We start from the raw sequence: 15,107 nt of genomic DNA on the forward strand, positions 1-15,107 counted from the left end.
ACACTTGTCTTACTGATGCACATCCCTATTACCTGGGTGCCTGATGTGGGATTTGGTCCTTCCACTCCTCAGGATGGAACTCTGCCTGAGGTAACATTTCTGTTTGGAGGTTACCCTCCTGAGGGATTTGGTTCCCAACAGTGTCTCTGCCCCTTCTACCCTTCTCAGTATGGCCTTTGGTCTGTATCTTTATTGTGGGAAAGCTTTTTTGCTAGTCTTTGGGTCCTTTTCAGAGTGAGTTGTGCATGCAGTATGTATTTACAGTCTTGATATGTCCGTGGGAAGGTCTGATGTGTCCTCTTACTCTGCCATCTTCTCAAGCTCTTCAATTTACCTATGCTTTCAATTATTTTTAAAGATTTTATTTATATTAAAAAAAAAGATTTTATTTATCTATTCATGAGAGACACAGAGAGGCAGAGACATAGGCAGAGGAGAAGCAGGGTCCATGTAGCAAGCCTGATGCGGGATTTGATCCCGGATCCCAGGATCATGCCCTGAGCGAAAGGCAGACGCTCAGCCACTGAGCCACACATGCATCCCCCTATGCTTTTAATTAAATGCAAAACATTTAGTTTGCTACATGAGATACCTGTATTTTTTTAACACCCCCCCCCCATTTTTAAATAATTAAAATCATTATAGATAAAACCTCACTATAGAAATTGCACATATGTGTTGGCAGGCTGAAATACTGGAATTTTGTTATTTTAAAACATTGTTTTATGTGGTATATTCCCTAGAGTTTTTAGGAAATCTCATTGTGATATGTTTTAGTAATCTTTGATTTATCAAAATTAAAATCTGCCACTGCAGAATCATAGACTGCTGCTTTGGATTAGTTCAGGTGACAGTGAAATTCAGAATTGGCAGTGTTTAAGCAAACCGTTCATTATTAAATGTTTTAAAATAATTAAAGTAAAATTGTTTACTTTTGAATCCCAGCTACTGTTTGGTTTCTATTTCTCCATGATGTTTATTTTGCAATTGACTGCTTAACCATAAATGAAACTGAAATTCTCACAATTTAGCAAATAGTAATTATATTCAAAAGGATCTTTGGAGTTATCGTAACTTAAAATGGCAAATATGTGGCACATGTGCCAACATCTTTTTTGCTCATGGCAGACATTGATGAGAAGTCATGGTATTCTTTCACGGTGAACACTAGATTCTTGCAAGAAAATGATCTAATAACTAATTCATTGGAGTTAGCATTTTAAGGAAAATCTGTTTGTTTGTATCACTTCAGAGCCCAAATTTTATTAAGCCTAGCTGTGCCCATTTTACTTAAGGATAAGAAGAAACTGTATAGTACTTAATGATCATGATTTGTCTCAGTTTCGTAGCCTCTGAAGGGTAGACCTCACTGGATCCTAGACAGACTGTGTCTTCTATGGAATTTTTTTAGTGGAGGTATAATTGATGTATAACATTTTTTATTCAGCTTATTTCAGGGAATTAAAGAGAGATGTGTTAGCATGATATCATCTCTGGTTTCAAGAGGTTTACAGCTTAATGGGGGGGATCATTTTGTGCTGCAGTGGATGAACATTAAAAATTCATCCTCTAACTGGGTTAGTGTGTGTTTGAGTGGGGAGGTCAGTAAAAGTTTTATAAAAGAAGTATTGAGAAATTTACCTGACTTGTAGGAATATTTTCAGACAAGAATTGCATTTCCAGCAATGGAAGCAATGTGCATGAGCATTAAACATACCTTTTTTTGGGATCCCTGGGTGGCTCAGCGGTTTACCGCCTGCCTTTAGTCCAGGACGTGATCCTGGGTCCCAGGATTGGGTCCCACATCAGGCTCCCTGCATGGAGCCTGCTTCTCCCTCTGCCTGTGTCTCTGCCTCTCTCTCTCTCTCTCTCTGTGTCTCTCATGAATAAATAAAATCTTTAAAAACAAAGCATACCTTTTTTTTTTGTTTTTTAAAGATTCCTTTATTTGAAGGGGAGAGAGAGAGAAAGAGCATGAGCATGAGTGGGGGGGCTCCAGCATACTCCCCACTAAGCGTGGAGCCCGCTGTAGGCTCCATCTCACAACCCACAAGATCATGACCCAAGCCGAAACCAAGAGTCAGGTGCCCAGCCAACTAAAGCACCCTGAAACATCCTTTCTTAAAAGAACTCCTAAGTTCTGTTATATGTAGTTGAATGATAAAAACCCAACAGTGAAACATAGAGGACTATACCTTAAGAGACTATGTATATAAATTGTTTACTTTTTGCAAATTAATATCTTGAATAGGAATCCTGGACACAGAGAGATCATTCCATAGACAAATTTATAAGGAGATTTCATTTCTCAATTGCAGTTATATAGCCTGGGTTGGTTTGAACCAGACTTCTTTTGAATGAGATATGAGATGGCAGTGGGATTTCCATAGTCATTTCCTTTCCTTTTAACTTGGAAAGTGTGTGATACCAAATTTAGCTTTTTAAATGCTTTTTGGATTGCTGCAAGCTTTTGGTTGATTTCCAGAGTTCTAGAAAGAAAAGTTGATCAAGACACACATTTTTTAGTTTTAAAATTCTAAAATTTAATGAAATACATCAGTTTAAGTAACTTTGCTTGGGTTTGATTAAAATGTAGTTGGTTAAAAAAATATCTTTTCTGGATGAAAAATTCAAAACTCATATTTTAGCTAATGGCCTTGATTTGAAGAAATGACATTGCCTGAAACTTATTTAGACTGTATTTACTTAAACTTGATGATTTCTCCTATTATCTACTCTATCATTTGCTTATCCTAAAAGTAGAAATTGATTTATGGCAAACCTGAAAGATTTTTTTTTTTTTTTTTTCAGTGCAAACTTGAAAGATTAAAAAGGTCTATTTCTATTGTTGGTATTCTAACAAGTTTGCATTTACCCACATGATTATTTGTAATTACCCACATGATTATTTGGGTTTATATAAACCAATATTGGGTCATGAGCCTGAATTTTAAGCTATTTTATGAGGTTATTAAGGTTAGAAAGTTTGTGTGAACTACACTATACACATACATGTTTTTAGATTTCTGTGTGTGTAGAGATATATCATTTTATGAAACTATTCAGTCGATTTTTAACCATTTACCTTCTTTGTTTACAAAACCTAAGTCTTAGGAATCTTCCTTTCCTTGTACCTAAGGAAACAATTGTTGGAGGACTTTTGTAATGTCTTTCTTGTCTTAATGTGAGAGTTAACCATTTTTGGATAGTGGATAGTGTTTATTATGAGAAACAACATTAGAAATTGAGCAGTTTCCGTCTTTTTTTTTTAAGATGTTATTTATATATTCATGAGAGAGACAGAGAGGCAAAATCACCTCTGCCAAAAATGCGTACTCTGAATCTGATGCTTCCTCATAATGAGACAAACTCAAATTCAGAGACACTCTACAAAATAACTAGCCTATTCAAAAACGTCAGTATCCTGAGAAGCACAGAAAAACTGAGGATCTGTTCCAGATTAAAGTAGAATAAAGAATTATTACATCTAAATTTAATTCATCATCCTAGTTTGGATGCATGGAGTGGTGGGAGAGGAGGGTGGTATAAAAAACATTATCGGGGAAATAGGTGAAATTTTTATATGGATTGTATTAACATTAAATTTCCCTCTTTTAATGGTTGTACTGTGGATGTGGCATGTGTGTGGAAAGAGAATGATAAAGCACATGGCACATGGGGCATATGTAAATAATTGGTGAATCTGAATAAAGGTATATGGAAGCTCTTTGTTTTATTCTTGTAACTTTTCTGTAAATTTGAAATTATAAGAAAATGTCAACCCCATAAAAACAAAAAAGGTGAGGGAGTATCCTGGATTTAAAGAGACCTGACAGCTAAATGTGATAAATGACCCTTGGTTAGATCCTAGATCTGAAAGTGATGGTGGTAGTATCTATAAAGGATATTAGTGGATCATTTGGGGAAATTTGAATGTGAACTGTAAATTAGATGATAATGTATTGTGAAATTTTTATGATATAATATGGCTTTGCAGGAGAATGTACTTGTTCTTGAAGATACATGATGAAGTATTTGCTGATAAGGTGAAGTGACATGTTATCTGCAGATTAATTTCAAATGATTAAAATAAGAGGAAATAGGAAGGCAGAAAGAAAGAAAAAAATACTCCCCACCCGACCAAACCCCAAAATCTTATCTGGAAAGAGAAAAGGCACAGATTGTAAGCTTAACAGTGGAAAGCTCTAATTAAGAAAATAAAATGGACAGTTTGTTGTATTATTTTTTTGGTCATTTTCAAATAGGAAGTTGTAGTTCCCTTTAAACAGTATATATTTTTTTATTCTTCATCTTTTTCACTTATTAACACTTACCAAACCACCTTCTCTCTTTGGTATTTGAGTATGATCTGTACTGTTTTAGTTTTGGTATATACAGATTTGTTGACACTTATATTTGCTTATTACACAAAATAACATTTTCTAAAGGTGTTAAGACACTCTTAAAATATTTTACACGCATTGTTTCATTTAATTCTCAAAACAGTTTAATAAGGTAGGTACAATTTCATCTCCATCTTTAAAATGGGGAGAATGAAGCTTATAAAGATGAGGAGACTTCCTCGAAGTCACGAAACTAGCAGAAGTCTGAATTCAAACCCAAACATTCATGACTCTAGAAACTGCTCCGCTGCTGTACATTCTGTTCAGTAAAGCACTAGGGATCAGGACACCAGGGTGGCTCAGTGGTTGAGTGTCTTGCCTTTGGCTCAGGGCGTGAGCCCAGGATTCTGGGATTGAGTCCCACATCGGGCTCCCTCTGCCTGTGTCTCTGCCGTTCTCTCTCTCTCTCTCTCATGAATAAATAAATAAAATCTTTAAAAAAAAAAAAAAACACTAGGGATAGATTTGTTATCAGCAAGCCAATGACATTTGTTTTTTCATAGTGATCACAATAAGGGGAGCCTTGAGAAACCAGTACACAGATGCATTTGGACCTTTGAAAGTATTAACTTCTCAGTATACAGGTGACCTTAAAGGAAGCATACTTAAGGGAAGCAAAATGACATATTTGATGGTGATGGAAGGATATTCTGGTCAGGTGAAAGCACAAAAGTTAGTTTGAAGAAAGTGATTTTTGAGTATTATGTCTAATAGAGTATACTGTTTTCTCTGGTTGAAATACATCTTCCCTTCATTCTGGCCCATCCAGAGCTTACATGGACCTTATACTTGGCCGTCTCAAGCTGAACAGGAGTCTTTCCTCCCTTTGTAGTGCTGTTGTACTGTAACGTGTTCAAAAAGTGCCAGTAATAAGGACCTGAAAATGAGTTCTATATTGAGGGGATAACTTAGTTTTAGGTACCACTTATTTGCTATTTAGAGGTTGAATTAGTTTTTACTTTTGAAATACAGCTTCTGAGAAGAAACAAGCTTCCACAGTAATTATTATCAACTATTATGTGTGTCACAAATTATAAATGCAATTTCATTTTAAGGACTCAAGCTAAATTTAGGAAATGGCAGAGTGTGAAAATGTGTAGCTCTAACTGTGGTGCTCTGTAACTTTTTCTTGGTAGGTTGTTCCAGTGTTGGTGCACCTCCTGTCTGCTATCAGCAGTGTTAGGCTTTACATTCCTAAAGACCTCCGGCCAGTGGATAATAGACAGAGTGTTTTAAAATCAATACAGGTACACATGTTAATTTTATACATTTAAATATAAATTTTATGTAAAAATAAATAGAATTTATAATAAGGCAACTTAAATGCTTGAAAATATATTGCTTTCTTTCAAAAAAATTATAAACACTGCCATCGGTGGCAGTTCTTTTTAATAAAAAATAATAGCAGATCTTAAAAAAAAAAATAGCGGATCTTTGTGAAGATTGTCCACTCCTTGAATATAGCAACAAAGTTAGTTACTAAAGGAGATCTCACAGAGGTAAACATGGCTACTGTTCTGTACAAAATATGTTTTGCTTTATTTGTTGAGTAAAAATAACTAAACTTTTAAAATTTTTGTGTATTAAATCATATGCCAGGACTTTTAACCAATTTTTAGTATGTTAATACATTAATGAAACAGTTTTATTTTCAATAGGAAGAATTATAACATTCTAGAATTTTATTTTTCAGAACGGGGAAGAAAAAGGAATTGTCATTATTTAGTCAACAAACATTTGGATTAATACTTACTATGCTATTTAGAGGTTGAATTAGTTTTTACTTTTGAAATACAGCTTCTGACTCTATACTAGAATTTGAGAAAACAAAGATAAAGGATGCTTTCGTTAGAGTAGGAACAAGCTGTGGTCCATAGGCAGGCTTCCTGCTTTCAAGAATTATCTTGACAATTTTACAGAATATTTATGTGGATAACCTTTTTTTTTTTTTTTTTTTTGAATCTGTAACTCACCAAATCATATTTTACCTTTAAGGCCTATTCAAGACCCTGAAAGTCTCCCAGGGGGATATCAGTCTACAATGAGCTGTCCCTTCTCTGAACTCACATGCTCGTTATATTTAACAGTTAAATCATGTAAAAAAAATTTTTATAGGAATCTGGACCCTTTAAACAATTTAATGTCTTTCAACTCAGTAATGACCCCCTAGAATTAGCCCCAAGGAAATAATAAGAAAATTGAAAACAATTTGCGCTTGGGTTAACACAGGATTATTTATGACAGTAAAATATTACAATGACCTAAATATTAGAATATTACAAATATTGTGCTTATCAGTAAGTTGTGCCACATTCAGAGCTAAATACTAGAATTTTATGAATAAATTTAACACATTCCTGTATCAATAAATCATAGTACAGCAATTAGAAGGAATTTTCAAAAACAAATGCAGTGAAAAAGTGTACTCCAGTTTAAGTTCTTTTTTAAGTGCATATTTGTCTTTCTGCATAAAAGAACATAGAAGGAAGTATTTAGTCTTAACTAATCTTGTCTATAAAATGAAAAAATTAATTTTAAATTTTTTGTTTCAGGAAGTTCAGAAACGTTTTCCTGATGGTGTTCCTTTATTAGATCCTATTGATGATATGGGCATTCAGGATCAAGGACTGAAAAAAGTCATCCAGAAAGTAGAGGCTTTTGAGCATAGAATGTATTCTCATCCACTTCACAATGATCCAAATTTGGAAACTGTGTATACACTTTGTGAAAAAAAAGCACAGGTATGGCAGAAACTTACTTTTATCATAAAATTCTATGTATTTCACTAAATAAATGAATGTGTTTTTTTTATTTTCCTTTCCTTTTGGTTTCATCAGTTAAGACAGGGAAATATCTACCTATCTTTTTTTTTTTTTTTTTTTTTTTTTTTTTTTTTTTTTTAAGGAAACCATCATTTCTTATCAGCAAGACAAGATAAAGATCATTTTATTATAATTTTTATAATTTGGTTTTTGACAGGTTTTCTTAATGTAATATAACTCGTGTAGCATAATACTTACCTTTTAAAGCCTGTAATTCAATGATTGTAGCATATTCACAGATAGCTACAACTATACCACTGTCCAATTCCAGACCATTTCCATCACCCCAAAAAGAAACCTCATGCCAATTAGCAATCACTCTATATTTCCCCCATCTTCCAGACCCTGGCAACTACAAATCTACTTTCTGCCACTATGGATTTGCTTATTCTGGTGATTTCATATAAATAAAATCCTAAAATATGTGGCTTATTGTGTTTCCTGTCTCCACTTAGCATAATGTCTTCAAAGTTCATCTATGTTGTAGCATGAGTTAGTACTTTATTCCTTTTTATGGCTGAAAATTATTGCACTGTATGGTTATATACCACATTTTGTTTAATGGTTCAACAATTAATAGACAGTTGGGGTTTTCCCACTTTTTGGCTATTATGAGTAATTCTGCTACCAACATTTAGGTACATGTTTTTGTGTGGATATAATTTCGTTTTTCATGGGTGCAATTGGGTTGATTGCTGGGTCATAGAGTAAATCTGTGTTTAACCTTTTGAGAAGCTGCCAACTTTTTCCAAAGTGGCTATACCACTTTACATTCTTATAGCGATTTATGAAAGTTATTTCTCCATATTCTCACCAAGGCTTGTTATTGTCTGTGTGTTTGATTATAGCCTTCCTAGTGGTATGAAGTCGTAATAGTTTAGCTTTTTAGGGTAATTAACTGTAGTCTCTAACCAGCAAAGCATACTTAGAGCCATTGTGAATAATGAATTTAAGAAAAGCTTTTCGAAATGAACACATGGCTTTACACTATCCTCTTCAACTAGAATCTTTTGTACTATAGAAATGTTACTTCCTCCTTGAAACTTAAAGCTCCTTGCTATTAAGCTTTTTCATCTTTTATCGCATACCACTTTTACCACTTTTGTCTTCCTGTTTCACGAACTATTATTTTAGGCTCCTTAGAATCAGGCATTTCATTTTAGCTTACTTGTACTCTCCCATATCCCAAATGATCTCTTTATAAAATAGATAACTACTATTTATTGAACAAGCTTGTGATTGGAAACTTCTGGCTTAACAGAGTAATATGTTTAGTTCACAGTTTTACAGCAGTCTTTCTAGCTTTCTGTGAAATAATAAAACGGGGCCCTGTGCCACATGGCACAATGAATATATAGTGCGCCATGCTCTGGTTTACCAGGAGGGTGCTTCTCAAGATGAGGAAATGGAGACATAAAAAGCTTTAGTAACGACTACAAGGATCCTCACTTGAGATCCTGTCCTGTTCATTTCTCACTGAGACCATACTGTTAGCTCACTCCCTGCTTCCATTTACTGCTTATATTGCCACCAGAGAGTCATCCTGAACAGTTCCACAACATACACAGAAACCTGAGCTTAGATGAATGGTGACTGGAAAGTATCCACAGAGAAGGTGGTGTGAAATCACAGAGAATGGCATTATCTGAGCTTCTCAGACATAACTGAAAAAGGTGTTGGTGTTTGGCTAAGGGACTAAACAAACTTGTTATGAAAACTCACTAGTACATGGAAAAAATGCTCTTGTACAGGTGCATTAAATGATAAAAATTGATGTGGACTATGATTGCAGTTTTTTTTTTTTTTTTTTTGATTGCAGTTTAGCACAAATAAAACATACACCAAAAAGACTAAATGGAAAATCTGGAGTGGTTGTATATGAGCAATGAGATTATATTAGTGTTTTTTCCTTCTTTTTTTTTTCCTCCCTAATTGTCTATAATGTGTTTATAGAACATCTTATAATAATAAGAGAAAATTACAGAGTTAACAATTTGGAGGGAAAAGCAAGTCTTTTTTGGCCAAGTGACTGCAGGATAAATTTCACATCCCTTAGCCGTGCCTAAGAAGGCTTCAAAAATTTGATCCTTCAACTGTCACCAGTTTAAGTGCTCACCTTCTGACCAAGTTTTCCTGCTTCTAGGAATTGAGACTCCACGAAGTGAGGTAGTACAAGCAAGTTCTTGTAGCATTGTCTGAAAAAGCAAATGAATATAAAAATAACCTCAGTCTTATCAATAGGGAATTAGATGTATGACTTATACATATCCATATCATAGAAGACCAAATGGACATTAAAAAAAAAATGGGGATCCCTGGGTGGCGCAGCGGTTTAGCGCCTGCCTTTGGCCCAGGGCGCGATCCTGGAGACCCGGGATCGCATCCCACGTTGGGCTCCCGGTGCATGGAGCCTGCTTCTCCCTCTGCCTGTGTCTCTGCCTCTCTCTCTCTCTCTCTCTGTGACTATCATAAATAAATAAAAATTTAAAAATATATATTTAAAAAAAAAAATGAGGTTGTGGCACCTGAATGGCTCAGTCACTTAAGCATGGGATCAAGACCTGCATTGGGCTCCCTGCTCCTTGGGGAGCCTGCTTCTCCCTCTCCTTCTGCTTGTTTCTTCACCTGCTTGTGCTCTTTCTCTGTCAAATAAATAAAATGAATTTTTTTTAAAAAAAACTTTTTTAAATAAAATGTTTAGGAAAAGATCCAAAATACCATCATCTAATAGAAATATAATGTAAGCCACATATGTAATTTTAAATTCTAAAGTAACCACATTTTAAAAAGTGGAAAAAGGGATCCCTGGGTGGCGCAGCGGTTTGGCGCCTGCCTTTGGCCCAGGGCGCGATCCTGGAGACCCGGGATCGAATCCCACATCGGGCTCCCGGTGCATGGAGCCTGCTTCTCCCTCTGCCTGTGTCTCTGCCTCTCTCTCTCTCTCTCTGTGACTATCATAAATAAATAAAAATTAAAAAAAAAAAAAGTGGAAAGAAATGAAATTAATTTTTTTTAAGATTTTATTTGTTTATTCGTGAGAGAAAGAGAGAGAGGCAGAGACATAGGCAGAGGGAGTAGAAGCAGGCTCCATGCAGGAGCCCGATGCGGGACTCCATCCCAGAACTGCAGGATCATGCCCTGAGCCGAAGGCGGACGCTCAACCACTGAACCACTCAGGTGTCCTGAAATGAAATTAATTTTAATAATATTTTTGTTTAACTCCGTATATCCAAAATACATTTCAATAAAAATTATTGAGGGGAAAAAAGTCTTCAAGATGTGCCCTCTACTACTAACCAGTAAATTTTATATACCTCTGAGTACTTAGCGCAATCTTCTGCTCTCCTCATCCTCAATCAAGGAAACTTTAGAAAACTTTTTTTTTTTCTAATAGACTTGATGAGTTATGCTAGGTAGCCGAGAGTTGTCTAGCATAGAAAGCGTTCTTATCCTTATAGCATTAGGACGACACATTTATTCATAGCAATATAAATAATCACTAAGAGATTAGATTCTGAAGGCTGACAGTGGTTTTGAATCCCATCTTTATTATTCACTAGCTCTGATCTTGACCAGTTTATTTAGTAATCTCTCTGTCTTAGATTTTTATCTTGGTAAAATTCAGATTTAGTATTAGTTACCTACCTTACACAATTGCTATAAAAATTAAGTGAAATAAAGCACCAGAAACAGAGTACATAATTAGCTGTCAGTAAATACCATTATTGACGACTGTCGTTGCCTTTATCATTTCTGCTCCTCTGTGGAAGCCTAATAAATCATATGCAAAATCCCAGAGTCTTTGAATTTCATCCTATGAATCCCTAAAAAATTTTTTTTATCAGTGTTTTTTTGACGTTTTCTGAACGTCAAGCCTCAACTTTAGGAATTTAGTGTTTTCTTATTGTTGTACTATATATTCTTGTACCATTTGGAAGGTATGTAGTATTTACTGATAAGCTGAATTTTAAAATTCATCCATTCTGGAAGATGACCTAAAAATACATTTTCCTTTTATTTTTATTTTATTTTATTTTATTTTATTTTTTATTTATTTATTTTTTTTTACATTTTCCTTTTAGAGTGTAGAATAAAAACCTATTCTCTTGGTTAAAGCCATTTCCAGCTTTGGCAGTTTCATTATACAATAATTTTATTTTATTATAATGTGTGTGGGTTTTTTTGTTTTGTTTTGTTTTTACAGATTTTATTTATTTATTCCTGAGAGACAGAGAGAGAGAGAGAGAGAGAGAGAGAGAGAGAGAGACAGGCAAAGACACACAGGTAGAGGGAGAAGCAGGCTCCATGCAGGGAGCCTGACGTGGGACTCGATCCCGGGACTCCAGGATCACGCCCCAGGCCAAAGGCAGGTGCTAAACCACTGAACCACCCAGGGATCCCCTCATGATAGAATTAGAAGGCAAAGAGAAGAAATGCATTTCAGGACATTATGAGGGAAATATTGGTAGCCAAGAGATAAGATTCATGTACCCTTATCTTTCCTGTTCTTTAACTCTTACTCCCTAATTTCCTAAGGATGAAAACCTGGAACTGATAATGCTTTGGAAGTGATCAATTGCCAAATCTTGTGTGGGAGAACCTATCCTAATTTACCACTGACTTTTTTAACCTCCAGCAGGTTACCTCATCTAGCTGATGGCTATTCAACTCACACCTCCTTCTAGACCTTCCTTCCTCCTTGCTCCTCATTTAAGCCAGAACCATGCTCTGTTCCAACTTCTTAAACTTTTAACAACTCCTAAATCTCCCTGCTTTGCATTAAATTTTTAAAATGGGTTTTATATTTCCATATATTTAACATTTTGCTAGTATTTAATACTACAAATATATCATTCCTCTTGTGTAATATCCTACAGAAGTAAGAAATTCCAGGTGAACCTGTAAGGTATCCTTATTAAATATCTTTTGGGGAGCCTGGGTGGCTCAGTTGGTTGAGCATCTGACTCTTAGTTTTTGCTCGGCTCATGGTCTCGGAGTTGTGGGATTGAGCCTCAAGTTGGGCTCTGCACTCACTGTGGAGTCTGCTTGAGATTCTCTCTCTGCCCCTTCCCCCACTCATATGCACATTTTCTCTCAGATAATTAAAACCTTTTATAAATATTTTTTATTTCATTATGTGAATCTCATTTTACTTTATTGAACTTTCTTTATACTTCAGATTGCAATAGATATTAAATCTGCAAAGCGAGAACTAAAGAAAGCAAGAACTGTCCTACAAATGGATGAGCTCAAATGTCGCAAACGTGTTTTAAGAAGGTTGGGATTTGCTACTTCTTCTGATGTCATAGAGATGAAAGGACGAGTGGCTTGTGAGATAAGCAGGTAAAACCTGGTTCTAGAAAACTGATTTTAAAATGAGAGACTGTTTCTATATGAAGGCTATAAATCTTTCAGAAAAAAAGAGCTATCTTAAAAATACAAAGTTTGTAAAATACCTTACATAGTAAATAGAGTTTTTGATAATGAAATTGAGAAACTAGAAAAAGAGAATTTTAAAAAATCTCTTCCATTTCACTATTTAAGACCAATGCAATTAGCATTTTGATATATTTCCTTTTTATTTTAATGCATTGTGTATTTTTTACATATTTGTGATCTTCGTTTATACAAGATTTTGTATTCTTAATTCTTTTTCAGTTATGAACATTTTCCCACTTTAAACTTAGTCTGATAACCATTATCCTATATGTATAGGAGATGTTATTAAAAAGTCTTGGACTGGGGATCCCTGGGTGGCTCAGCGGTTTGGCGCCTGCCTTTGGCCCAGGGCGCGATCCTAGAGTCCTGGGATGAGTCCTGCGTTGGGCTCCCAGCATGGAGCCTGCTTCTCCCTCTGCCTGTGTCTCTGCCTCTCTTTCTCTCTATGTCTATCATGAATTTAAAAAAAAAAAAAAAAAGTCTTGGGCTAAGGGAATTACAGCACAGCATTTTATAGGACATAGCACAAAACTTGAATTTAAGATACTATTTTGGTGATCTTTTGACATACTGCAAATAACCTTAAAACTAAATTAATTAACCACAGCAGTCATTTTATTCTTGTGGTTTCTGTGGGTCAGAAATTCAGGAAGGGCCTATTGAATGGTTCTGGCTCAGGATCCCATGTGATTTCCATTAGCTTGAAGAGAATTCTTGTTTTGTCCATAGTTATAACCATTATTCTCATTTAGTTCATTAAAGATGTTTTTTGCAGCAGTTTCTTGTGTTTTTACCATGGCCCTATATTGGATGGGTTGGAGAATTATAGGCCTTGTATATGGTTTTAGACATTTCTGGGGAAGACTTATTCGTATTATACTTGTTGATTGTTTAGTTTGGATGTTAAGAACTCATGTCTAACAGGGGCCAGAAGGAAACAGTGTGGTAACCAGAACAATTCTTGGCCACCAAAAGGGGGCAGCAACTACCCAGCCCCAATTATTACAGAATAATGTGATAACAGATTTTTCAATTTAGAAAAGCCAAAAATCCAGAATTTTAGGTGAAATCCCTTGGTTTTTTAATTGTTCACAAACTAATTCAGAATTACTTTTTTAGTCACTGTGTGAACCAGATGTATCATTTGTTCAAGTTAGATTTGGTGCTTTGGCTTCTAGTTTTCCTTAAACCTGCTTCCTACTTTGTAATTAAAGAGTTGTAGGCATCATAAGGTTAATAATTTACCCAGGTCTAGATCTAAAGCTAGACCACAGCACTGGTTTACTAATTCAAATGCCAGAATTAATGTTACTGGAATTATTTCTTTGTAATATTATACAGTATTTAACAATCAACAAAGAAATCTTCTCTTAGGTATCTGTAGCTGGATTGAGTCTTGGGATGATAGTATTGATTTTATTCTAAAATAAGACTTTAGAGAGATAGAACAGTATCACATATGCAAGTATGTTAATTTTCCCCAGTATTTGCTTCTCCATCTGATCTCTTTCTTTCTAAATTAAGACCCAGCCACTAACAGCAAAAACTTGGGAGTCCTCCTAGACTCCTCCCTTCTCTCTCTCTCTCTTTCATCTTCCTGAGTGTTTCCTCTACCTCTGTGCTGTTTTAACTCTTCCCACTAATATGCCTTCAGTATTTCTTGCCAGAGCATGGCAGAAGCTGTCATTTTTGGATCTCCTGTCTTGAGTATAACCTATACTTTATACTTTCTCAGTATTCTTTCCACAGTACAGATCCTATCATTTCATTCTTTTGGTAAAAGTCTTTCAGTTATTCCCTATTGCTTTTTTTTCCCCCTATTGCTTTTAGAATAAATTCCATAATTTAGTGTGTTGTTGGCCTTTCCTTTCTAGCCACATCCCACACTGTTTCTTTAAACGCTTAGCCTGACCTTTTCCTCACTCCCACTGCAAATCCTAATTCCTACATATTTTTTCCTAGATCTTGTGAAACTTGCTGTGAATTTCTCCAGTCTTATTTTAAGCTCTTCAACTTGATATTTGCACAATTACCTGTATAACCTGTTAGATCACTCTCCTGTGATTATCTTTCTTTTTTTTTTTTTAAAGATTTATTTGTTTATTTATGATAGTCACAGAGAGAGGGAGAAAGAGAGAGAGAGAGAGAAGAGAGGCAGAGACATAGGCAGAGGGAGAAGCAGGCTTCATGCCGGGAGCCCGATGCGGGACTCGATTCCAGGACTGCAGGATCGCGCCTGGGCCAAAGGCAGGCGCTAAACCGCTGAGCCACCCAGGGATCCCCCGTGTGATTATCTTTCTTGTCTGCCTCGCACCTTACTGGTGTGTATATAGTAATATGTAATTCCTTGAAGTAGTCTTGCCTTACTTGTATTGTCCTCTTTGCTTTACTTAACTCTCATTTTACCATCAGCCCAAATTTAATTTTTTACTTTATTTTTGAG

General features: G+C 35.4%; 1 protein-coding gene across 1 annotated transcript in view; it reads left to right on the top strand.

The window, feature by feature from the left end:
* Window positions 1-15,107, top strand: part of MTREX (Mtr4 exosome RNA helicase) — a 102,829-nt gene that overhangs the window by 72,391 nt on the left and 15,331 nt on the right. Inside the window, exons 20-22 of the mRNA XM_038530599.1 lie at window positions 5,540-5,650; window positions 6,956-7,144; window positions 12,405-12,568. Coding sequence (XP_038386527.1) covers window positions 5,540-5,650; window positions 6,956-7,144; window positions 12,405-12,568 — 464 coding nt within the window. The remainder of the gene's footprint in view (window positions 1-5,539; window positions 5,651-6,955; window positions 7,145-12,404; window positions 12,569-15,107) is intronic.

The sequence above is a fragment of the Canis lupus genome, chromosome 2 (assembly GCF_011100685.1).
Source record: "Canis lupus familiaris isolate Mischka breed German Shepherd chromosome 2, alternate assembly UU_Cfam_GSD_1.0, whole genome shotgun sequence".
In the NCBI taxonomy this organism is placed as follows: Eukaryota; Metazoa; Chordata; class Mammalia; order Carnivora; family Canidae; genus Canis; species Canis lupus.